The sequence below is a fragment of the Paroedura picta genome, chromosome 6 (genome assembly GCF_049243985.1).
Source record: "Paroedura picta isolate Pp20150507F chromosome 6, Ppicta_v3.0, whole genome shotgun sequence".
NCBI lineage: Eukaryota > Metazoa > Chordata > Lepidosauria > Squamata > Gekkonidae > Paroedura > Paroedura picta.
This window is the reverse complement of record NC_135374.1, coordinates 13,139,903-13,164,693: the sequence shown is the minus strand read 5'-3', so window position 1 is coordinate 13,164,693 and position 24,791 is coordinate 13,139,903. Positions and strand designations below refer to the sequence as shown.

Here is a 24,791-nt window from a genome sequence, read left to right as displayed (position 1 = left end):
TGCATGTTCAGCCACCTGCATGTGAAATATAGGATTGGAACCAGCCCAAAGAGGCTGTAAGGATTACAGATCTGTTTTCCTTCTTCTCCTCCCCCCACCCCACTAAGCAGACCTTCCAATCTTGGGTCCTGGGACCCACATGAACTAATTATTGTGCAGTTATTTGTGTTACTGATTTGTTTAATTGTTCATGAGTTGTCTTGAGCTGTTCTGAGAGGCAGTATAGAGATTTCCTATCCGAAAAAGCCATGCAGGTCAAGAGGCTGCAATGAGGAGAGGAAATTGTTCTCTTCTTCCAGCAAAGGAGGGCATTTGTCCCATTCTACCTCCCCGTTATAGCCTCCTGCCCCACACACCAACTAGTCTGAGCAAGTCCCACAAACCTGGGGGAAAATGTTCCCAGATTCAAAAAGGGCTTGTGGAAGGAGTGGGAAGCTTTGTGACTGTCAGCATAGTCCAGTGGTTAAGAGCAGCAGCTTCCAATCTGGCGAGCTGGGTTTCATTCCCCATGCCTTCACATGCAGCCAGCTGGGTGACCTTGGGTTAGTCACAGTCCTGATAGTGCTGTTCTCACAGAGCAGTCCTGTCAGAGCTCTCAGCCCCACCTATCTCACCGGTTATCTGTTGTGGGGAGAGGAAAGGAAGGCAGTTGTAAGCTGCTTTGAGACTCCCTCAGGCAGTGAAAAGCATGGTATAAGAACCAACTCTTCTTCCACTAACATATTACTGAGCCCAACCTATAATCTCTTTGGAGGCAGAATCCAGTTTGTGACGTTACTGGATGGTCACTTAGAGCTGAGAAACTTTCACACGCTAGAAGACTGAATGGTTTCCTTATTACATGGACAATGTATTAGAAAATTAATTAAAAGGTGAGAGAAGGAAGGGCCGAATGACAGATCACACATTTGCACGCAGAGGTTCTATGCTTGGCTGCTCAGTGGACAGTAATTGCGGAAAATGACTCTGAAATGCCTTTGAGGTGCACAATGACACTTGGAGCAGGGCCCTGACTGAAGGATCACGCAAGAATTTTCATAACCCTGAGTCACAACCATGACTCGACCGTAGACCATGTGCTTTGAAAAGTCCCACGTCCAGTCCTGTACTTCATAGTGTCTGGCAGCAGGCCTTGAAGAAACATTGTTCTCATCCTGAAGAACTAGTGCCATGTAGAGGATGGAGCAGAGTTGTTCTCTCTTGCCCCAGAGGGAGGGACCGGAACCAATGGGATGAAATTAATGCAAAAGAAATTCCATCTAAACATCCGGAAGAAGTTCCTGACAATTAGAGCAGTTCCTCAGTGGAACAGGCTTCCTCGGGAGGTGGTGGGTTCTCCTTTAAACAAAGGCTGGATAGCCATCTGACGGAGAGGCTGATTCTGGGAAGGTTCAAGGGGGTGGCAGGTTACAGTGGATGAGCGACAGGGTTGTGAGTGTCCTGCATAGTGCAGGGGGTTGGACTAGATGACCCAGGAGATCCCTTCCAACTCTATGATTCTGATTCTATGATTTTAGTGGCAGTCAAGTATCAAAAATGACATTAACCAGAATAAAGTGTGAGTCTAGCGGCACCTTTTAAGACCAACATAATCTAATTCTGGGCATCAGCTTTCGTGTGCATGTAGACCTCTTCAGATACATGATAGCATCTACCCAAAATTAAACTTTGTTGGTCTTAAAAGTGCTCCCAAATTCAAACTTTGTTCTGTGGCTTCAGACCAACATGCCTGTCCACCTGAATCTCTCTTGAAATTTGTCATTGTTGATGTTTTGGAAGGAAAGGCAGCATGGTATCAGTAGATCTCACCAGATCACAGAAGCTAAGCAGGGTCCAGATGAGAGACTACCAAGGAAGGCTCTGGTCTGTTTTAAGGGTTTGCCCTTCTGTTTTCATTAGTAACAGTCACTGTCCTTCCATTTGTACCATTCTCCACAAACTTACCTCGATTAGCCTCTCCGCATTTGAAGAGCTCAAGAGCTCTTCAAGGACTGCTGATACCTTTCCTTGGATGGCTCATGGAGCCATAATTTATTATGGGATATGGTCAGGAAAGGGCTGAGAATCCATAATCATGAAAACTTAGATCCCACAAATTCCTTCTCCCTCTGTCTAGCTGCTGCTTAAAAACTGCCAGTGAAGGAGAACTCACCATCTCTCCACTGCTGGACTACTCTGTAAAAAAATTTCTCCTGATATCTAGCCAGTATCATTCTACACGTAGCTCAAAGCCATAACTACGGGTCCTCTCCTCTGCTACCAAAAGGAACCTTTCCCTGCCCTCCTCCAAGTGACCACCTTTCAAGAGAGCACAATCCTGTCCCCTCTCGACTTCCTCTTCTCCAGGCTGAACATTGCCAAATCCCTTGGGCCTTTGCTCTAGTGAGGAAAGCCACAAAAGTGACAGCATTTCCCGTCTCCGTCATGTGGGTAGCCAAAACTATGCTAACTATCTCTGCACATGGAGGTTCCATTTATCATGGCTAAAGAACCGGCTTATTGACGGAAGCTGTAACGATAGCCATGAACAAAATAAGTCAACAATCTAATGCCATGATTCAAATACTATTGTTGGTTGACAGCTCCACATGTGTGACTAATCCAGGGGTAGCCAAACTGCGGCCCTCCAGATGCCCATGGACTACAATTCCCATGAACCCCTACCAGTGTTTGCTGGCAGGGGCTCATGGGAATTGCAGTCCATGGGCATCTGGAGGGCTGCAGTTTGGCTACCCCTGCCATCTGAACTAGATGCTGGTAGTACATCTTATGGTCCCCAGTTCTGTAATTATTGAATAAGAATTTCCTTTGATCCATCCCAAACCTACAACCAATCAGTTTTGCTGGCTCATCCTGATTCAAGTATCCTAACAGTGGGATAACTTATCTCTTTCCCTTGTCCCTGATTACTAGGGGTGCTCAATTACCCTCTGGCTGGGTTTGCATTTCGCTTGTGGGCAGCAACTGTGTGAGCTGAACGTTCAGTGAACTGTTCATCCATAACCAAACAGCTCGAGTGTGCTTGCAGAAAAAAAAATGGCAACGCCCAAAATAAATAAATCAAGAAAGAACAAAATTGACATACTTTACTTGTTGTTAGGTGTGAAGTCGTGTCCGATCCATCGCGACCCCATGGACAATGATCCTCCAGGCCTTCCTGTCCTCTGCCATTCCCCGGAGTTCCCCGGATACTTTACTGGGATCCACCAAAATAGCACAGAAAACTGGGCAAACTTTCGGGGTTCTCAGGTCCCTTCATCAGGTTGGAGGTTACAAAGTTTGAAAAGACGGGGAGTTTAAAAATCAATTTTTTTGCCCTGAGAAAAAGCTCTGGTGCCCTTGAAGACTCCGTTTTCTGCTGCTGGGACTCGTCCTAATGAAAGGTGTGCTTTGTTTTTATTTGGGGATTTTGCAGTGGCCAGATATGGTATACAACTTGTTTTCCTATTGCACAGGCTAGAAGAGGGGGCAAGGTAAAGGTAAAGGTAAAGGTATCCCTTGTGCAAGCACCAAGTCATCACCCTTGGGGTGATGCCCTCCAGCGTTTTCTTGGCAGACTCAATACGGGGTGGTTTGCCAGTGCCTTCCCCAGTCATTACCGTTTACCCCCCAGCAAGCTGGGTACTCATTTTACCGACCTCGGAAGGATGGAAGGCTGAATCAACCTTGAGCCGGCTGCTGGGGTCGAACTCCCAGCCTCATGGGCAGAGCTTTCAGACTGCATGTCTGCTGCCTTACCGCTCTGCGCCACAAGAAGCTCTAGAAGAGGGGGCAAACGAGGGGCTAAATCCAATGGAGGATTTCTGCCTGTGGAAGGAAGGAGCAATGCTCATCCCCCCTCTTCCCTGCAGGCCTCCAACTCCCCCAGGAATAGCATTTCAGGGGACATTTGGGACTACAATGGGGGTGGGGAGGAGACAACATCAACCTCCATTGCTAGAAATCCTTTTTATCAGTCCAAAGTTGCCATGGAATCCCAGCTTCTGAGCAGTGTCTACCTGAACACAACAGGTTGTTTTAGTGACCTGGCCTTGGCCTTAAGGGATACATATTGTCCCTTGCTGGTAATCAGAGCTCTTTTGCCACCTGTACAACCACAGTGGCAATGACACAGATCTACTGAGGCACACCCCAGCCAAGACCGCGTGGCAAAAACAGCTGCTGTGCTTTTGCAATGAACAGAATCATAGAGTTGGAAGGGGCCATACAAGCCATCTAGTCCAACCCCCTGCTCAACGCAGGATCAGCCCAAAGCATCCTAAAACATGATCCGGAGAAAGGCACGCTTATAACAAATGAACCTCGAGCCTCAGCATCAAAGTGTCCCAGGAAAAGCAGGACTGCAGGGAGCTTGCTCTCCAAGTCCATCTGTGCCCCAATGAGACAGACCCTAGAGATAACAATCATGAAACACCGTGAAGTTGCAACCAACAGGTAGACAACCCCTCCCGGGTCTTTTCAAGGCAAGAGATGAGCAGAAAGGGTTTGCCATTGCTTGGCATAGCAAGCTCCCATCCACACACATACTTAACAGTGGGCGATCCCCTGCTTTGATGAGCTTGAGGCTACTCCAGCTTCTTTTGTTGGCTTTTTCATTTGTCACAGCCGGCTTATGGAAAACTCCCATGGAGTTTTCATGGCAAGAGATGTTCAGGGGTGGGTGAGCCACTGGCTGCTTCCACTTTGCAAGGCGCTTCTTCCCTGGACATCCCCCATCCAGATACTAACCTGGGCCGACCCTGCTTAGCTTCTGAGATCTGGGGAGATGAGGCTAGCTCACACATCTACATACCTTTACCGAGAGAAGGGAATAGAGCTCACAAATGTATGACATTGTTAGGCTATCCTTTCAAAGGGGGTAGGACTGGCTGAGGATTTCTCTGCACTTTCTCTTTAAAAGAAGAGTTGTTTTTTTAACCCCGCTTGAAGGAGTCTCAGGCAATCGTCTTCCCTTCCTCTCCCCACAACAGGTGAAGCTGAGAGAGCTCCGACAGGACTGCTCTGGGAGAACTATCAGGGCTGTGACTTGCCCTCGAGCAGGGATTCCCAACCAGGGTTCTGGGGAATCCAGGGGTTACGTGGCCTTCCCCATTAGTTCAGATGGCTTCTGACATCGCTAGAGATCACTGGAGCCAACTTCCCCTGTTGCTCTACAGGCCTCGTCGGATGGGAACAGTAAATGATCAATTGATTGACTGGCTGGTTCCCCCAAATTTCTTCCATGCCCACTTCTCTGAAGGGGCATGGCACCACTTCCGGGGTTTCTGGAAGTCTGAAAAGTATTTAAGAGGTTCCTTCACAGTCAAAAGGTTGCAAAAGGCTGCCCTAAGAAGAAAACAGCAAACCTGGGGAAGTCCTGCTCCAAATCTCACCTCCGCATTGAAAGGAGGGAGCCTTAGGCACCCCCTTCCTCTTTCTCTCTCTCTCTCTCACACACACAGACAGATCTTTCTACCACTGCTATAATAATATTAATACGAAGGATTAGTAAGATAAAAAAAGAAAGCTCCCTGGAGAATCTAAGCCTTATGTGAATGCTCAGTGTTATTACTGGGAAACAGATGCCGTGCATCAATGAAGGGGAGCTGGGAGCCAACAGGGCATGTCTTAATACGAAATGAAACTTGACCTTTTCCAGGAACTTATTCAAGCTTCGGAAGAGTAAATCATATGCATATAATACAGACTCAAGAGCCCCCTTCCCTGGCCCCTGGGCCAATATCTACAGCAGGGGTAGGTAGTCAACCTGTGGTCCTCCAGATGTTAATGGACTACAATCCCCATGAGCCCCTGCCAGCAAACGCTGGCAGGGGCTCATGGGGATTGTAGTCCACAGATATCTGGAGGACCACAGGTTGACTACCTCTGATCTACAGATCTGAAAACAGAAGATGGTCGGGTGTTCAGATATGGGGAAGGACTGTGATCAAGATTACTTCCAAGCCTATTGTTATGTGCGTGATTCAGGGCTGGCTTCAGCATACCCTCGTGTGAGGAAGCCTCCAGGGGCCAGGGGTTCTGGCAAAGCCCGCTGCCACCGCATGCTTCCAGGGAAGGAAAGGTGGCAATCCTGATGGGTTTAGTGTAATGGTCCCACTGGCACACACCACCCAGCATGGCCAGTGGAAGATTAATGGGAGCAGGAAGAAAGGAAATATAGGCACGAAGGGCTGTGGATGAGCTAGAAGGAAAGCATGAGTGGGGTGCTGGTGGTGATCAGGGGGGGGAGAAAGGCCCTAGGAGAGGAATTAACTTGTGGAATTCACTGCCGCAGGAAGTGGTGATGGCTACATGCATAGGCAGCTTCAAGGGAGGATGGGATAAACACGTGGAGCAGAGGTCCATCAGTGGCTATTAGCCACAAGGCACAGGTGGAACACTTTTTATGGGGCAGTGATGCTCTGTCTTCTTGGTGCCTGGGGGACAACAGCATTCGCTGGCAGGGGCTCGTGGGAATTGTAGTCCATAGACATCTGGAGGGCCGCAGTTTGACTACCCCTGGTCTAGACCATAGGTGGCCATGGACTACAGATGCCCACAGACTACAATTCCCACGAGCCCCTGCAGGGCTTTTTATTTTGCCAGGTTTTATGCGCAGCAACCTGCTTGATCTAGCTGCAGATATGTCACGGACCACTTCCTCTGCAGGAGAACGCAGAATGCAACTTTAATTTTTAAAATAACAATTGTCTCTTATAAATATTGTATAAATAAGTGATCTGCTCTCTTCATTCAGGTAACAGACCATAATTTTTGCTATTGCAGTTTTTAAAATAGTAACATTCCCCCCCCTTTCAAACTCCAAACTGCAGCAGGTGCTACTCCCTCTTCAAAATCCCCGTCTCTGTGCTCTTCACAAGTAGAAAAGTTTGTCAGCCAGTTCCAGGCTTGGCTCTTGATGGGTGCTCTGACCGACCAGGAAAGTCAGCTTGTTGGCATACTGGCAAGGAGCCGGCACTCTGATGAGGCCCTAGGAACAAAACAGGAGGAAGAGATCAGGCAGCCTGAACCATGAAGGTCTCCTAGAAGCAGCAAGCAGCTTGCGATGTTCCTACTGTATACGAAATGAGAAACTGTTTACTCCTTAGCCACTGATATTCCAAGGACAAGTTATGTACTTTTGCATTAATTAATAAAATATAAACCTGAAATAGCTTGCAATGTAAGGAGAGTGCAGCTCCTCTGAGATGGTCCTTTATGTTCCCGGAGGGCGCTTTGCTCTGCAACAGGAAACTGCCCCGTAGGGACGGACCAGGACCAATGGGATGAAATTAATTCAAAAGAAATTCCATCTAAACATCCGGAAGAAGTTCCTCACAGTCAGAGCGGTTTCTCAGTGGAACAGGCTTCCTTGGGAGGTGGTGGGTTCTCCATCTTTGGAGATTTTTAAACAGAGGCTGGATAGCCATCTGACGGAGAGGCTGATTCTGTGAAGGCTCAAGGGGGTGGCAGGTGACAGTGGATGAGCAATAGGGTTGTGAGTGTCCTGCATAGTGCAGGGGGTTGGACTAGATGACCCAGGAGATTCCTTCCAGCTCTATGATTCTATGCTTGGTAATCCCTGGACCAAAAGAAGCCAGACTGACCTCGACCAGGGTCAGGGCTTTCTCAACCTTGGCCCCTGCTTGGTGGAACGAGCTCCCAGAGAACATCACGGCCCTAATGGAACTAACACAGTTCCGTAGGGCCTGCAAGACGGAGATCTTCCGCCAGGCTTACGGAGGAGGCCGGTTCAGACAAACAAACATACAAATGGCCTCCTGCTGCTGCAATCCAGATAGCTCTTTCTGCCTGTCCCAAGAAGAACCTATTGGGGATGTCGCCAACTGTTCGGTCAATTTAATAGTCTAATAATTCAACAGTTTAATCATTTTAACTGTTTTAATGATTTGAATTGTTATTGTATCTGTCAGTGTTGTAAACCGCCCCAAGACGGTATTGCAGTCTAGAAATTAAACAAACAAAATATTTAGATTTTAACAAATATTCTTTTAAATCGTTCAAGTGTTTTAACGTTTGGATGTTTGCTACCCCGGAGACACTGATTGGGTGAAAAGATGTCATAAAAACATTTTAAATTAATAAATACACATTTTAGCTCCTTATTTTATTTATATATATATCTATTAACTCTATTTAAAATATATTTTTACAGTGTTTATTTTAATAGTTATCTGGCTAGGCAGCTCCGAATGGGCAGAAAAGCAGGATATGAGTTTTGCAACCAACAAGTAAATTGAATTTCATCCTGGAAACCTGGTTTAGCTCAAGACTGGGAACACAGGTCCTGTATCTATGTTATGCGTGGCATCCAACGTCACAAGTCGTAGAGGCCCAGTTAGCAGACAAAAACTGTTTCTATTATAACAGTGAGCTGTTCCTTTCCTAATGTCATATGGGATAAAGATGCCCATTAACTTAAGGGCGACGGCATGCAACTCTTACTTACAGGCCAGTTGTAGTACAGGTGGCACATCTTGTATGTAAGACGTTGCATATGCTCCGGCTTTAACCCGTTGTCATCGTACACCACGTTATAATGCGTGGGATTAACGCTACCCTGGCGAGCGAGCTGGCTGATCAAGAAAAAGTCATACCTGAAGTGGAAGGGCATAATTAGTTGTGGGTAAAGCCACAGAGATGAAATCTATCGATAAGTACAGGTATTATAATATGCATCAGTGCCGTTAACAGGCATTTGACACTGTGCTCTAGGAACAAGCCATCGTGTTGGTTTTTCTCTTGCTCCAAGATCTACTTGCCATTCAGGTCGTGTGGCTTCTGTGTCAATAACAGTCCCGATGGGAGGATTTTGTAGTCTTCTGTCGGCTTCGGTAAAAAAGCGAAGGAGGCATCTCTTCCTGACGACAATCACGGATAATTTGGGCCTTTCCAGATAAGAAAAGGAACCTTGTTTTTGTAGTAGGTAAGTGATTGCATCTGCCATTAATCACTAACCTTAACATTTTTATTCCCCTTATGCTTTTGCGAACAGCAACTGAACCCAGAGGACTGATAACTCTGTTATTCCAGCACGATATCTTCATGATGCTATTGACCAATTTCCTGCTAATTTACTCTGTCCTTATAGCTGCACTCTGATGATTCCCATTTCATGGCCTGAGGATACGTGCCTGCACACGAAATAAAACTTTGTTGGTCTTAAAGGCGCCACTGGACTCAAATTTTGTCCTGCTCCTTCAGACCAACATGGCTATGCACCTGAATCTATCTACACTAACCATGGTTTGCTCCAAACCACAGTTTACCATCATGGTCGGAAGCCATTTTACAAACTATAGCCTGGGCTATGTGTGGTTGATGAAACCACGGGTGCCAAGAAAATGATGCACACATTTAGTTCTGAGCATAAAAGAGCAGAAAGGGAACGAGAATCATGCACACCTATTGGTGTTCCTAGTATCTTAGGTATGATTACAAAACTGGACAACATTGCCTCTGCATTGGGAGTGGATCTCCCCTTCCCCTCTTCTACTGCACTGATCCATCTGCTCAGGAAAATAGACAATGGACCAGAGAATCTATTACCTGGGAACCCCACCATATTCACTGAGGACGCTAAGCAGCTGTGGGACTTCGTAGTCCACAACCATCTTCAGCTGGCCGTCCCCAACACCATCGCGGTACACAATTATGCGCGCAGGTAACTGCCTGTTGCACTTTTGCCACTGATTCAGGGCACCTACAGAAAGACAAGAAGGAAATGTGGAGCGGAGTCGTGTAAGGGGGGATCCCACAGAGGTGATCCCTGAAAGAACAAGTTTGTCACATGGGATCTTTCATCCCCGTGGGTTTTCCTTGCACAGGAACAAAAGCGACAAAGTGGATTTTTGACCATCGTGTGTGAGAGAGCTATTTAAGAGCTTTTAATTGCATTTGAAACAAAGGAAGACTTCTTGGAAAAAATTTCCCCTGTTATACTAAAACTGGAGACCAACAGTACTGTACGCTTGTGTCACAGTATGCGCTCTGTACAACAGATTCTGCAGTTCGCTGTAGCATTTTGAAAACCAAAGCACGCTACAAGCCCCAGGTTCAATCTCTGCCTTGTTCAATTAATGGATATTAAGTAGGTGGTAGGGAAGACCTTCCTCTGCCTGAGGTTCTTGCAAGCTGCTGCTAGTCAAATACAGACTTAGCTAAACCAATACGGCCGCAGTAATAACGGGTACAATAAATTACAAGCCCAAAGCAGCTTCTGTGCATAAATTTCTCAATACAATGCTACATACTATGTATGTGCTTTAATATTGTAAACACTGCAAACATGCATGCTGCATTATAGAGAGTCCGGTTACAAGATAAATTTTGGAGCCATTTGAAGGTGTTTTTTTTAATGAGAAAAGCTCTGTATTTTGCATTTGGAAATTTACTATCACTGATGAAGAAATACTTCGAAACACAGCATCAACTGGTGGCTTGTTTGATACCGTTCCTGCGCCACTGCCACGTTTCAATTTCTTTACACTACTGCTTAGCAAGCAAGATAACCGCTGTTTAGAAATGTGTGCTTACAATATTAAAATAAATTCATAGTTTGTAGCGTATTGAGAAATTTATGTACAGTGGCCGCTTTGTGCATGTAATTTATTGGCGAAGTAAAGACAACTCCAAGGGAGTTAGTGATGTGTTAGTGGTTTACCCTCAATCTGAGTCACCTTCATATATTCAGACTAGCTGGCCAGATGCAACACCAGGACAAAAGAGAAGTGCATCAGGACTCCAGGTTTTGACCCATCTCAGATATATATCCCAGCAGCCATGCATCACAGTCCAAGCTCCTCCTCCTTTTGCTGTGGCTGCCTGAGACTACAAGAAGAGATCACAGAAAAGAGGTGCAGGAGCATCATGATGCTATGGGGAAGTGCAGAGAAAAATCCCCATTGATGGTCAGTTTATCGCTTTCATTCACGTGCAAGAAAAAGCAATGGGGACAGAAGCTGTAGAGAGATTGCATTTGTAGCAGGAGGGTGCCCGGCGATCCAACATGGAAGAAAGGGGTCAGTGGGAAAACCACTACAACTCTACAGGGAAACTGACCGGTGGGTTCACAAAAGAACCTAAATGTTGACCCCAGAAGAACCTAAAGGGTTAACCCAAGTTCCGGAACAGGAGAGGCTAAGAAGCAATCCAGGCAATCAGTTAAACCAAGGCTGGTAAGGAGTCCCAGGTAGGAAGAGGAGCCCCAAGAGAGGGCAATCCCAACCGGTGGCAGGTAGAAAAGGCGTGGGGGGAGGCAGGGGGGAGGCCAGAGAGAGAGTCAAGCAGGCTGCTACACATCTGGAGAGGTCTGTGAATGACCGTTTATGCACTGGGTACTTTACTTCCCCAGCTCCCATGCAAGAACACAAATCGAGGGTGGATGAGGTGCACCAGGCCAAATGCTCCCCCATGTGGGTGCAGGAAGAGGTGGGGCAACCTGCCATGACTAAAACTCCAGTCTGCAGCCCGGCATGAAACCTCCAGTGCATAAACGGTCAATGAGAAGCAGCTACTGGTGGCCTCTGTCTGGTTATTGCAGCCAAGGACAACAGTAAGAACGTGGACCAGGCTCCACCCCCCTCCCTGCAATGTCTCCCTTGCATTCCTTTTTGCAGTCAGGCTTATTGCATTTTATTGGGGGTTTTAGAATGTTGTAACCCGCCACGAGCCGTAAGGGAGTGGCGGGCAATAAATCGAAAGATAATAATAATAATAATAATAATAATAATAATAATAATAATAATAATAATAATAATAATAATAATAATAATAATTTTCAGAATCTGACGAGAATGCCGGCGGGGGGGGGGGGGGAGCCTGCAGGCAGAATCAATAAGGAGGAGGCGCCTCTCGTACAAATTTCGGCTCCATTAGAATTGCAAAATTCGTCTGCCACCACCCTCCAAGAAGGCTGGCTGCCATTGTTAGACAGAACCCGGAATAAAATCAAGAGCAAAGCCTCTTTGGCTAACTTGTATGTCATCATTACCTTCCATGCAGATCTTTAAACAATCGGCCAGGTTCGCTCCTGACTTCTGCAGCATGCACCGAGAGAACCATCTAGGCATGAAAGTCAATGAAGTTACGTACCAGATTCTCTGCACACTGTTTGGATCCCTAACTCTCTTCCATAGGTACTTCTGCTTGCAGAAGGGGAGAAGGACAGGACAACTTTTGCTGTTTCCCCCCTCTCACTGCGCCCCCCCCCCCCGGCTCTGATTTCCATGGTGTTCCTGGAAAAGCACTGACCTACTGTGGCATAATTTTGGGGATCACAGAAAACTGCAGTGGGGGCTTGAAGTGGGAAAAAGTCACCTCTTATGCATGCTTGCATGTCATGGGAGCCAAGCCCAAGGATTAGGGTAGCCAATCTCCAGGGAGCACTGGGAAACGTTACAACAGAAGGCAAGATGCAAATGTATTGAAACACAAGCAGCGAATAATTTGGTCCAGGCCTGCTCTGAAGGGCTGGTGGTTCTGCACTGCAAATTCCTGGTCAGGAGAGATGCCAGGAATTGCAGACTCTACCAAGAAACCAACTTGAACTGGTCCAGCCTCTGAGAAAGCCTTTTGTGCTCAGAGAGTGTCATTGCTTCTTTGCCTTGTCTTGTTGTCTCCACTGCAGTGGCTTTGATTTGACAGCATGTAAGAACTGAATGGTTTTGTAACTTCTTAAGTTCTGTGGCCCTGATCTGGTGAGAGACCAGATCAGAGAGCATTATATACACTTGTGAAAAGTTGAGCAAGTAAACTTTGTTTTTACTTTAAAGTCTAATCATGTTCCAGCATCTCATTGAAAGCTGCTTCTCCGGGAGTTAAGGCTTAAAACTGCACTCTCTCAAGGCGTGCTAAAGGTGGAAACTTATGTAGTGGGGAAGGGCGATTCCCTGGGCCATTCCGCACGAGTTTAATGTAGCAGAAGGCTTTCATATTGTAAACACTACTAATTTGCAGTTCCGCAAGACTTCGCACACAATCTGCAACACTCCTGCAACAGTTCTGCGAAAAGCGACTCGTTGTAGCGCTTAAAGGGAAATCGGGAAAAGTGGATTCAAAGCGCTACACTCTTGCAAACAATCTGCAACACTAGCGGAAAAGACCTGTGCGTTCCCATTGTTGCGGTTCCAACTAAGTCCCTCCCCCTGACTCTCTCCTCTGAACTTCCGGCGAAGCGATCACCATTTTTTTTCCTTGGAGCGAGCGGGGAAAGCAATGAACCAGCGAGGCTTCATTCACCCAGCGAGGCTTCTCTGGCTACAGTCCCTCCACAGAAGTGCTTTAAAGCTCCCCTAAGTCCCCAAGCACAACACAGCCCCGTTTGCAAGTTCCCTTTATTTTCGGCCAAAAATTGTGCCCGTGCGGGGGGGGGGGGTTCACTCGGGGGAGCGTGGTAACGATGAATCGCCAGCTCACACGCCAGCTAGATGGGTCTTTCGTTGCAACGAATCAACGCATATTCGTTGCAATGTGTGTTGTTGGTTTTTTTTTTTAACTGTTCTTAAAGGGAAAGGGTTTTTTCGGGAGCATAACAACCCCCCATTGGCTGTTCGTTTGATTGATGGCCAGGGGCGGGGCCAAGCACAGAAAAAATCGCTTCCTTTCTAGCGATTCCTGCGAGACCGGAAACCTGTGGGGAACGAATGAAACGCTACTGGATTCCACTACAAATGCAGGTATGCGTAACGCCGAGATTCCACTATTTAAAATAGCGTTTCCGCTTTGTGGAACCAATTGGCAACGTTGGCACTTGTGCGGAAACACCCCCTCTTTTCTTTTTCTGCTTTGCTCCTCCACCACAATTAAGTGTCAAGGGGTTCAACAAAACTCGTAGTATACATTCTGACAAATGGTAACCAAAGAATGGTTCCCAGTAAAATGTCTTCTACAAATGCCTACTTTACGGACAAAGGCTCTTACCTGCTAAGCTTGACATTAGTGCTGGCCACAAATCCAACCACCGAGCTTCCTTTGTTGATGGCATCTTTGTTGATGTCAATCCCAATCACCATGAGGGACTTCAGCTGCAGAAAAAAGGAACACTCAGACAACTGAGAGCACGTGGAGAGAGCTACTGGGGAGAGTTGCTGCTGACCAGGTGAGGCTATTGTTCTGCCTGGGTGAGGTGATTGCTGGGTAATTGCTGGGAGGCTTAAAAAGGGCTACTCCTCACCAGAGGCAGAGCTCAGACAACTGAGAGCACGTGGAGAGAGCTACTGGGGAGAGTTGCTGCTGACCAGGTGAGGTTATTGTTCTGCCTGGGTGAGGTGATTGCTGGGAGGCTTAAAAAGGGCTACTCCTCACCAGAGGCAGAGCTCAGACAACTGAGAGCACGTGGAGAGAGCTACTGGGGAGAGTTGCTGCTGACCAGTAGTTGCACTGCCTACAAGTTACAATGGACCTCCAGGACACTCATCCCATCATCTGCAGTGAGTGTGACATGATTGCCTTCCTCCCAGAAGACAAGATGGACTACAGCTGCCCCAAGTGTAAGCTCGTAAGACTTTTGGAGGAAAAGATTAGGGGATTAGAAAACAAAATTATTACTCTGACCCAAAGTAAGAAAGGGGAGGAGTTCGTAGTCCAGAGCTCTGCAACATGGAATAAAGAGAATAAAGAGAATACAACCAGTCCTGAAGAGGACAAGGAGATTGACCACAATAGGGAGCCTCTGCAGGCAGTTCGGAAAAAGACTGAACGGCGAAGGGCGAGACAGTTCTCGGGGCCTTTGGAGCTCCAGAATAGATTTCAGGCCCTTGCAGAGGAGGTGCAAGGGTCAACGAGGGAAGACGTCCCAAAACAAACTCTAAGACAAAGGGAAGAGGCCACGGGGACAGAAGGAAATGGAGTTGAGAAGAAAAAAAAAAAAGGAGAGTACTGGTAATTGGAGACTCCCTGCTAAGAGGAATGGATCGCCATGTGGCTGGGCCCGATCCCCTAACCCGAGAGGTGTGTTGCTTGCCAGGGGCGAAAATTAAAGATGTTTCAGAAAGGCTGCCCAAACTCCTCAAATCTACGGATCGCTACCCATTTGTGATGGTCCATGTGGGAACGAATGACATGTCCCTGAATACCATCGCTCCTATTAAAAAAGACTATCAAGATCTGGGGAGGAAGCTCAAGCAAATGGGGGCACAAGTGGTATTCTCTTCAATCTTGCCTGTCAAGGGAAGAGGAATGCGTCGGGAGAGGAAGATAATGGAGGTGAATCACTGGCTGCGTAGTTGGTGCCGGCAGGAGAGATTTGGTTTCTGGGACCATGGGATAGGCTTTCTTGAGGAAGGCCTACTAGCACCTGATGGACTGCACTTATCGAAACTGGGGAAGAATGTGTTTGGCAGGAACCTGGGGAGATTCATCAGGAGAGCTTTAAACTAAAGCCACTAGGGGAAGGAGACGATCAACATAGGGAGTGTATGGAAGGAAAACTATCGGAGGCAGCCCAACCGGCAAGGCCAGCTCATAGGGAACCAAAAGTAAAAGGATTCAGATGTCTTTATACTAACGCCCGAAGCATGGGCAATAAAAAGGAAGAGCTGGAACTTCTCATGCTGATGGAAAGGTATGATCTAGTAGGCATCACAGAAACTTGGTGGAATGATTCTCATGACTGGAATGTAATGGTGGATGGATATGAACTGTTCAGAAAAAACAGAATAGATCGAAGAGGTGGAGGAGTGGCACTGTATGTGAGGAAAGGGCTTACCTGTCAGGAAATTCTAGTGAAGGAGAGTATATCTACAGTGGAAAGCATCTGGGTGAAAATAAGCGAGGGGAAAACAAACAGTGTGGTGGTTGGTGTCTGCTACTGACCGCCTGACCAACGAGAGGATGTGGATGCTGCACTTTGTGAGCAGCTTGAGAAAATATCCAAACGGCAGGACCTTGTCATCATGGGTGACTTCAATTTCCCAGATGTGTGCTGGGAAACAAACTCTGCGAAGCGTCCTCAGTCATGCAAGTTTCTGACCTGCCTGGCTGACAATTTCATTTATCAAATGGTAGATGAACCCACAAGAGGTTCAGCCATACTGGATTTAATACTGACCAACAGGCAAGAGTTGGTGGATGAGGTGAAGGAGGTGGGGACCCTAGGGGGAAGTGACCATGTCCTCATAGAATTCCTTTTGAGATTGGGAGCCAAGGAAGCTTGTAGCCAGACGCGGATGTTGGATTTTCGTAGGGCAAACTTTAATAAACTCAGAGACATGATGAGTGTCATACCATGGACAAGAATGCTGGAAGGGAAGGGAGCATGTGAAGGGTGGGCGCTACTCAAACAAGAGCTATTGCATGCTCAATCAATGTCTATTCCAGAAATACGAAAACACTGCAGGTGCTCTAAGAAGCCTATTTGGATGAACAGAGAACTTCAAGAGGAACTAAGAAAGAAAAGGAAAATGTTCAGGAAATGGAGGGAAGGACAGAGCTCTAAAGAAGAGTACCTACAGGTTACTAGGCACTGTAGATCAATCATCAGAAAGGCCAAAGCTGAGAGTGAGCTAAGATTGGCCAGGGAAGCCCATTGTAACAAGAAAAGATTTTTCAGTTATGTGAGGAGCAAACGTAAAGTAAAGGAGGCAATAGGCCCGCTGTTGGGTGCGGATGGACAAACTCTAACGAAAGATGCAGAGAAAGCAGAAAGGCTTAGTGCCTATTTTACATCTGTTTTTTCCCACAGGTCAAAGTGTTTAGGCACATCTAGAGATGGCTGTAGCCAAAGGATAGTGTCTGGGTGGCAGGTTAACATGGATAGAGAGGTGGTTGAGAGGCATTTAGCTGCACTGGATGAGTTCAAATCCCCTGGTCCAGATGAAATGCACCCGAGAGTACTCAAAGAACTTTCCAGAGAACTTGCACAGCCCTTGTCCATCATCTTCGGAACCTCTTTAAGGACTGGAGATGTCCCGGAGGACTGGAAAAGAGCAAACGTTATTCCGATCTTCAAAAAAGGGAGGAAGGATGACCCGGGAAACTACAGACCAGTGAGTCTGACCTCTGTTGTGGGGAAGATAATGGAGCAGATATTAAAGGGAGCAATCTGCAAACATCTGGAGGACAATTTGGTGATCCAAGGAAGTCAGCATGGATTTGTCTCCAACAGGTCCTGCCAGACCAACCTAGTTTCCTTTTTTGACCAAGTAACAGGTTTGCTGGATCGGGGAAATTTGGTTGATGTCATTTACTTGGATTTTAGTAAAGCTTTTGACAAGGTTCCCCATGATGTTCTGATGGATAAGTTGAAGGACTGCAATCTGGATTTTCAGATCGTTAGGTGGATAGGGAATTGGTTAGAGAACCGCACTCAAAGAGTTGTTGTCAATGGTGTTTCATCAGACTGGAGAGAGGTGAGTAGCGGGGTACCTCAGGGTTCGGTGCTCGGCCCGGTACTTTTTAACATATTTATTAATGATCTAGATGAGGGGGTGGAGGGACTACTCATCAAGTTTGCAGATGACACCAAATTGGGAGGACTGGCAAATACTCCGGAAGATAGAGACAGAGTTCAACGAGATCTGAACACAATGGAAAAATGGGCAAATGAGAACAAGATGCAATTTAATAAAGATAAGTGTAAAGTTCTGCATCTGGGTCAGAAAAATGAAAAGCATGCCTACTGGATGGGGGATACGCTTCTAGGTAGCACTGTGTGTGAACGAGACCTTGGGGTACTTGTGGATTGTAAACTAAACATGAGCAGGCAGTGTGATGCAGCGGTAAAAAAGGCAAATGCCATTTTGGGCTGTATCAACAGAGCCATCACATCAAAATCACAAGATGTCATAGTCCCATTGTATACGGCACTGGTCAGACCACACCTGGAGTACTGTGTGCAGTTCTGGAGGCCTCACTTCAAGAAGGACGTAGATAAAATTGAAAGGGTACAGAGGAGAGCGACGAAGATGATCTGGGGCCAAGGGACCAAGCCCTATGAAGATAGGTTGAGGGACTTGGGAATGTTCAGCCTGGAGAAAAGGAGGTTGAGAGGGGACATGATAGCCCTCTTTAAGTATTTGAAAGGTTGTCACTTGGAGGAGGGCAGGATGCTGTTTCTGCTGGCTGCAGAGGAAAGGACACGCAGTAATGGGTTTAAACTTCAAGTACAACGATATAGTCTAGATATCAGGAAAAAATTTTTCTCAGTCAGAGTAGTTCAGCAGTGGAATAGGCTGCCTAAGGAGGTGGTGAGCTCCCCCTCACTGGCAGTCTTCAAGCAAAGGTTGGATGCACACTTTTCTTGGATGCTTTAGGATGCTTAGGGCTAATCCTGCGTTGAGCAGGGGGTTGGACTAGATGGCCTGTATGGCCCCTTCCAACTCTATGATTCTATGATTCTATGATTCTAACACAGTGAAGCGGAGATGGCATAGTGAAGAATGGAGCTGGGGAGGGCTGAGAGTGCTCTGAGAGAGATTGGTCTGAGAGAACAGCTCTGAGTTAACTGTCACTGTTCCAAGGTCGCCCAGCTGGCTGCACATGGAGGAGTGGGGAACCAAATCTGGCTCTCCAGATTAGAGTTCGCTGCTCTTTAACCAGTACATCATGCTGGCAGGATGCAAAATTCCTTAGGAAGATCCTAGTTTCAGCAACCTAATCACAGTAATATAGGGCCTATATTATAGACCATAGTCCCCTCAACTTTTTTCCAGGTAACTCTGTGCATGCTGTATTTTAACTGCTTGTTAGCCACCTGAGACGCTGAGTGAGGGGAGGGATATAAATGGAATTATTATTATGGAGTTGGGGTCTCTGTGGGTGGGCAGATAGTTGTGAATTTTCTGCATTCTGCAGAGCAGTAGTCCCTAACCCGTGGGCCGCAGCCCAGTGCCGGGCCGCGAAGGCCTTGGCGCCAGACCGCAGCTCCCTCTTCAGAGCCAGACCGCAGCTCCCGCCGAAGCGGCCGATTAGCTCGCGGCCCGGCAAGCTTCTTGTTTCGGGAGGGGGGGGGAAGAGAAGCTTGCCGAGCCGCTAGCTAATCGGCTGCTTTGGCGGCCGATTTGCTGGTGGCCCAGAGGGGCGGGGAGAGGGAGCCGCGGCCGCCGGCATGGCGGCGGTGCAAACGCGCACACACGGACTGCCGCGCACACGCGTTTGCGCCCCTACCAGGCGCAAACGCACGTGCGCGGCAGTCCGCGCATGCGCGTTTGCGCTGGGGCTACCGCACGTGCGCGGGGCCCCGGGCCGCCCTCTCCCGCCACTCCGGAGCAGCGGTCTGCAGCAACCGGAAGGTTGCGGACCACTGCTGCAGAGGATTGATGACCCTGGAGGCCCCTTCCAACTCTATGATTCTATGATGATGATTGATGATGATGATGAAGAAGAAGAATCCTTTAGTAGAGCCAGCTTGGTGTAGTGGTTAAGAGCGCGGACTTCTAATCTGGCGAGCCGGGTTTGATTCCCCGCTCCTCCTCCACATGCAGCCATCTGGGTGACCACAGCACTGAGAAAGCTGTTCTGACCAAGCAGTGATATCAGGGCTCTCTCAGCCTCACCTCCCTCACAGGGTGTCTGTTGTGGGGAGAGGAAAGGGAAAGCGAATGTAAGCCCCTTTGAGATTTCTTCGGGTAGAGAAAAGCGGCATATAAGAACCAACTCTTCTTCTTCTTCTTCAGTAATATCAGGGCTCTCTCAGCCCCACCCACCTCACAGGGGGTGTGTTGTGGGGAGAGGAAGGGAAGGCGATTGGAAACCACTTTGAGACTCCTTCTAGTAGAGAAAAGCGGCATATAAAATCCAACTCTTCTTATTCTAGTACACTGCAGCTGTTGGCTGTGTAGAAAAGCCCCCTTCAATAATTCAGTTTTGCATAGTTTGTAGGCAATCAGGAGAATGGGAACCTTCCTGGCTTCCTCAGGCTGGCCATTCTAACATAGTTGGGGCCACAATGGAGAAGGCACTGACCCCAATGCTTTGTGAGTGGGATAGCTTTGGAAGGGGAAGGGGAAGTTGCAAACATGACTTACTGGTATATCCACAGCCCAGAGCTCCCCACCAAGTTTGCAGATGAGCTGCATCGCAATTTTTGTGGCCACGCTCATCAGCATGCCCTGCTTGCTCAGGGTACGAGCAAGAACACACTGGCTGGGAACGGGATGCTCAAGGGTCAAGTACTTCTTGATGGAGTCATAGCAGTCCTTCTGATTTGAAGGCAGCACGCACAGCACCTAAGGAAAGAGCAAGCCGAGAAAGGATATCCAGTCAGGGCTGCACAGGATGTGACCCACCAGGAAATACCCTTGTGGCTTACCAGCCATGCACAGGGATTCATGGGGGTGGGGTGTCAATATATTTCCTATTTGCATTAATTTGTGTAATGGTATCATTATTCCTTACTCAAAATGTTTGTAGCTACATTAAGGGGACCTTCCCATATAAGAACACCAATAAAAGGCAGTATTAGCTGTGAAATTCTGAAATGTTTAAACCGTATTTAACCAATTTAAATTTTGTAATATATTTTTTGAATTTATATATTTCATTGACATGTTTGTAATACAGCATTGTAAGTCCATCCAGACCTTGTGCTTTATAATTTTTCACATTCTAATTGCCTAAAATTCCCTGAATCTCTCTCTCTCTCTCTCTCTCTCTCTCACTCTCTCTCTCTCTCTCTCTCTCTCTCTCTCTCTCTGGATTTTTATACCACCCTTCCATACAGCTCTGGACGGTTTAAAATTCTTCTATGTTCTGGGGTGAGCTTTGTAATCGGGGCATCTTTTAAATTTTTTGTATATTTTTCTCGAATGTATATAGTTCATTCACATTATAATCACGAGTCTTTTTGAGAAAAGACAGAATAAAACCCAAAACATAAATAAATCTATTTCAGACATAACTGTTAGGAGGCGAATTCTCCCCAGGGGCTCTGTAAAACTGCACGATACCAAAGAGAAACTGAATGCATCGCACTAATGATTCCTATTCCTTTAATTTTCAGGTTTTATTTAAGTCGTGGGCTTGAAAAAGAGTTCTCTGTATTAAGACTATTCCATTTGTTCAACAATACACACAGCCCTTGGTTGAACTGGCATAACGTACTGCGATACGGAACACACGTACAAAGGCTGTTCCATTGTTAGTCTTCCCGGACAACAGAAGATAAAGCGGAAATCCACGACGCCGTCATACAAATGGGCATCCAATGGAAAGAGCTTCACGCCTACCTCCCAGCAACCTTGAACACTGCTGGGTGAACATGCCTTCAACGATGCACAGCTGAAGGACAACGCTTAACAAAACCTGCGTACGTACCAGCTGCAGCTCCGGATTCACATGCTGCCGCAGGGTTCTCACGAACGCCATAGGGCTTTCTTGTACTTGCAAGCTAAGGACAACAATAAAGAAATAAAACTGTAGCACATTAGAGAACATTAGCCACATTGGTAGCTTGTGGCACATCCTTGCTAAAACAGCACACTGTTTGTCCCAGGGAGGCTAAAAGGATGACATCAAACGTATATATTCTGGACACACAAAATATTTATTTCGTGATTCTTATACAGACTGGGTATTTCTAATATGCCCCCGTCCAAAGAGAATATCTTGAAGTCAAAACTTGCTCAGGATTTCTAGCCCCGAGGCCTGGTGGAATGCTTGTCCTGATGAGATCGGGGCCCTGCGGAACCTTAATCAGTTCCGCAGGGCCTTAGAACAGAGCTGTTCCGCCAGGCCTGTGGCTGAGGCCTAGAAATAACATCAAGAGGCTGGCCTACCTGCTTGAAAGCCCACCTTTAACCATTTCTCTAAGACAGGCTTTCTCAACCAGGGTTTCTTGACGGCCCTGGAAGGATTTACTGAATGCGGAAGTTGTTTTTATAGACTTTTAAAATATGTTAAACATTTATTGGGTGATATGATCACATATGCTCATGTTAACCCACCCATCCTTCTCAAAATAGCCCGGAAGGGGAGGGGATCTGGGTAGGCATGTCCATAGCTCTGCTTCCCAACCATATTCTGCACGATTGAGCCGCTTCTGGAGTTTCTCAATGCCTGAAGAATATTTCTGGGGTTTCTCAACATAAATAAGTTAAGAAAGGCTGGGTTAGAGTGCTGGACTAGGATCTGGGAGAGCTGGATTCGAATCCTCACTCTGCCATGGAGATTCGCTGGGTGACCGTGGACCAGCGAGATGCTCTCAGCTAAAGCTACTTAACAGGGTTTTTGCCCGGACAAAAAGGAGGGGAGAATGACATGAGCTGCTTTGCGTCCCCGCTGAGAAAACGTAAAATGAAGTATAAAATATAACAAACCAAAATTTGAGTCAACTTCCCTAGCCCGGGCAAAGGTCCAGTCGGCCAAGAACAAAAACAAACCAACAAAACCCTAATTCAGGATCTGGCCCAAGCCTGATGGCAAACTGGCCCCTCTCTGCTTTGGAGCCAGGGCACGATTGCCAAATAATGTCCGGTGGTTACATGACCCCACCGTGATTCTGGCCAACTCTGAGATGACGCCGGCTGCTCAACGAGGAATAAAGCACAGATTGAGTTTTGGAACTGCAAAGATCAACGCAGGCTTTGTGTGAGCAGCAATCTTTGGCATTCTGCAGCCAACCACGCAAAGTCTGTTCGCCCCCAGAAGACTGAACCTCATCCAGAGAATACGCCCGCCCTGGCAATCAAAGAGCTGGAATCGGATGAGAGAAATATGGCGGCTTCCTTTTAATTTCAAACAAGCAGGAAGCCAACATCATAAGACCTGGCATTTGAATGGGGCTTTCAAGCCTTCCCGAGCATTTTGTTCCTGCTGCCATTTTAATCCTGTAAGGGCCCAGGAAAGTAGGTCAGTTCTTAGCCAGCATGGTATACTGGTTAAGAGCAGGGTGGCTTCTAATCTGGAGAGCCGGGTTTGAATCCCTACTTCTGCTAATTGCAGGAGCTAATCGCAGTCCTGTTAGAACTGTTCTCACAGAGCAGATCTGTCAGAGCTCTCTCAGCCCCACCTAGCACACAGGGTATCTGTTGTGGGGAGCGGAAGGGAAAGCAACTGTAAGCCGCTCAGAGATTCCTTTAGGTAGTGAAAAGTGGAATATAATATCCAACTCTTCTTCTATCCCTACAGTACAGAAAGGAAGGACTGAAGCTGGGAGAGACCTTTGCTTGCCTAAAGCCTCCGACTGAAGTCAAAATGCCGCTGAGAATCAAACCAGGCACTTCCTGACTTGTAGAAGTCTCTATCACTGGTTTGCCATCAGTGGTTTGCTATCACTGGTTTGTGAAAAAACATAATTTTTGTGACAATGAGATGAGCTTAAGGCTGACGTTTGGCTAATCAATACATTGGAGATGGGACATGCTTTACAGCAGGTGTCCTCAACCCCCGGTCCACGGCCCGGTACCAGGCCGCAAAGGCCATGGTACCGGGCCGCCAGCGGCCGCGCCTGCCTCCCCCCCCCCGCAGCGAGAGGGGGGGAAGAGGCAGGCACAGCCGCTGGCACGCCAGCGACGCAAACGCGCGGAGCTGCCGCGCATGCGTGTTTGCACCCCCTGCTGGCGAAAACGCGCACGTGTGGCAGCTCCGCGCGTGCGCATTTACATGCAGCTGCGGTGGCCGGGCCGCCGGCTCTCTCCCACCCTCAGAGGCGGTCCCCAACTATAAGAAGGTTGGGGACCGCTACTTTACAGCACATACACAAGCGGTGGAGTTTCGGGGGGACACTTCCTTTCTGTGGTTTTTAGGGTCAGTGTATAAGAAGAGGCACAGGATGGGTCAGAGCTGGAAAGATGGCTTACTTAGGGCTGTTGTTTTTCTTCCCATGTAACCCTTTCCCTAATTTTGTAGTAAACCTTTCTTGGGAGCTGAACACACGTCTCCGTGGGACTTCATTTCCGCTGAGATATATTTGCTCTGCTGAAGTTTCCCGACAAAACCTCTCGGACACACAAGTGTGTGAAGTTGGATCCTGTCCAGGTTCTTGGGCTATCTATTCTGACCTCCAAACTCACTCGCCATAAACCCACCAAAGATTAAAAAAACAACAACAAAAAGAGCAAGGGTTTTGTGGTCTCTCACACTTTGGGATATTCAACGCGGAACCCCATGGGGCCTCCCACTCTTCTCAAACATTGCATGAGATTATGGGCCAGCTCTGAGTTCCTGCTGCTGCACACCACAAGCCACTTCTCCAGAGGCACCACCCCCATGACCTGGACGTTCCGTATGTCACGAAACCAATCGCCAGCACTCATGGGCGTGACCTGTCAAAAGAAAAACAGGAGAAATGTGAATCAAGCTGCAATTCAAGGGCGGGAGGTTCACAAGTAAATGGGGCAACGAGAACATTAAAAGCCATTTCTGCCAACTGTCTTCAAAATCCGGCACAAGATTTTGCACACAGCTGAGTGACATGGTGAGCAAGGACTGTCCAACCGGCTTTTGTTTCTTGCAAACGGTGAAAAAGCTCTCAAAGCCATTTATCCCTCTTCCGGGGATGGTTTTATGAACGTGCCTCGATAAATGTTTAGGGGACTGGGGTCTATACTGCTGTAGTTTGTGGTAAGTAAGATCCCATTCGTAGAATTTCTGTACCACTTAATCTGTCATACAGACACTCATGTTATGTTTCAGGTCTTTCTAGCGGTTTCAGTCTTCTAAAATCCTAATGCACCGGGGCTACTGAGTGCTCCATTCTGCTGATTATACTGACTTGCTATCTGTAAGCACCCTTGAGTCCCTCTGAGAAATAACGTGAAATAATTTGAATAGGGTGAAAGTGTACTGGGATCTTTTGTTCAGTTTTATAAAATCGTTTTTTTGCTTAATTTCAAAATTTTACACTGCATGAAATT

At 47.3% G+C, this 24,791-nt stretch overlaps 1 protein-coding gene across 3 annotated transcripts in view; it reads right to left on the bottom strand.

The window, feature by feature from the left end:
* Positions 1–6,659: 6,659 nt before the first annotated feature.
* The window catches only part of PIWIL4 (piwi like RNA-mediated gene silencing 4), a 43,414-nt gene continuing 25,282 nt past the window's right edge, over positions 6,660–24,791 (bottom strand). For all 3 annotated transcript variants that reach the window (XM_077341471.1, XM_077341470.1, XM_077341472.1), the window contains exons 13-21: positions 24,016–24,200; positions 21,253–21,325; positions 19,965–20,165; positions 13,921–14,024; positions 11,993–12,063; positions 9,550–9,703; positions 8,763–8,888; positions 8,450–8,597; positions 6,660–6,970 (exon numbers count right to left, since the gene is read on the bottom strand). In XM_077341471.1, the coding sequence (XP_077197586.1) occupies positions 6,854–6,970; positions 8,450–8,597; positions 8,763–8,888; positions 9,550–9,703; positions 11,993–12,063; positions 13,921–14,024; positions 19,965–20,165; positions 21,253–21,325; positions 24,016–24,200 (1,179 nt within the window). In that variant the 3' untranslated portion in view covers positions 6,660–6,853. The remainder of the gene's footprint in view (positions 6,971–8,449; positions 8,598–8,762; positions 8,889–9,549; positions 9,704–11,992; positions 12,064–13,920; positions 14,025–19,964; positions 20,166–21,252; positions 21,326–24,015; positions 24,201–24,791) is intronic.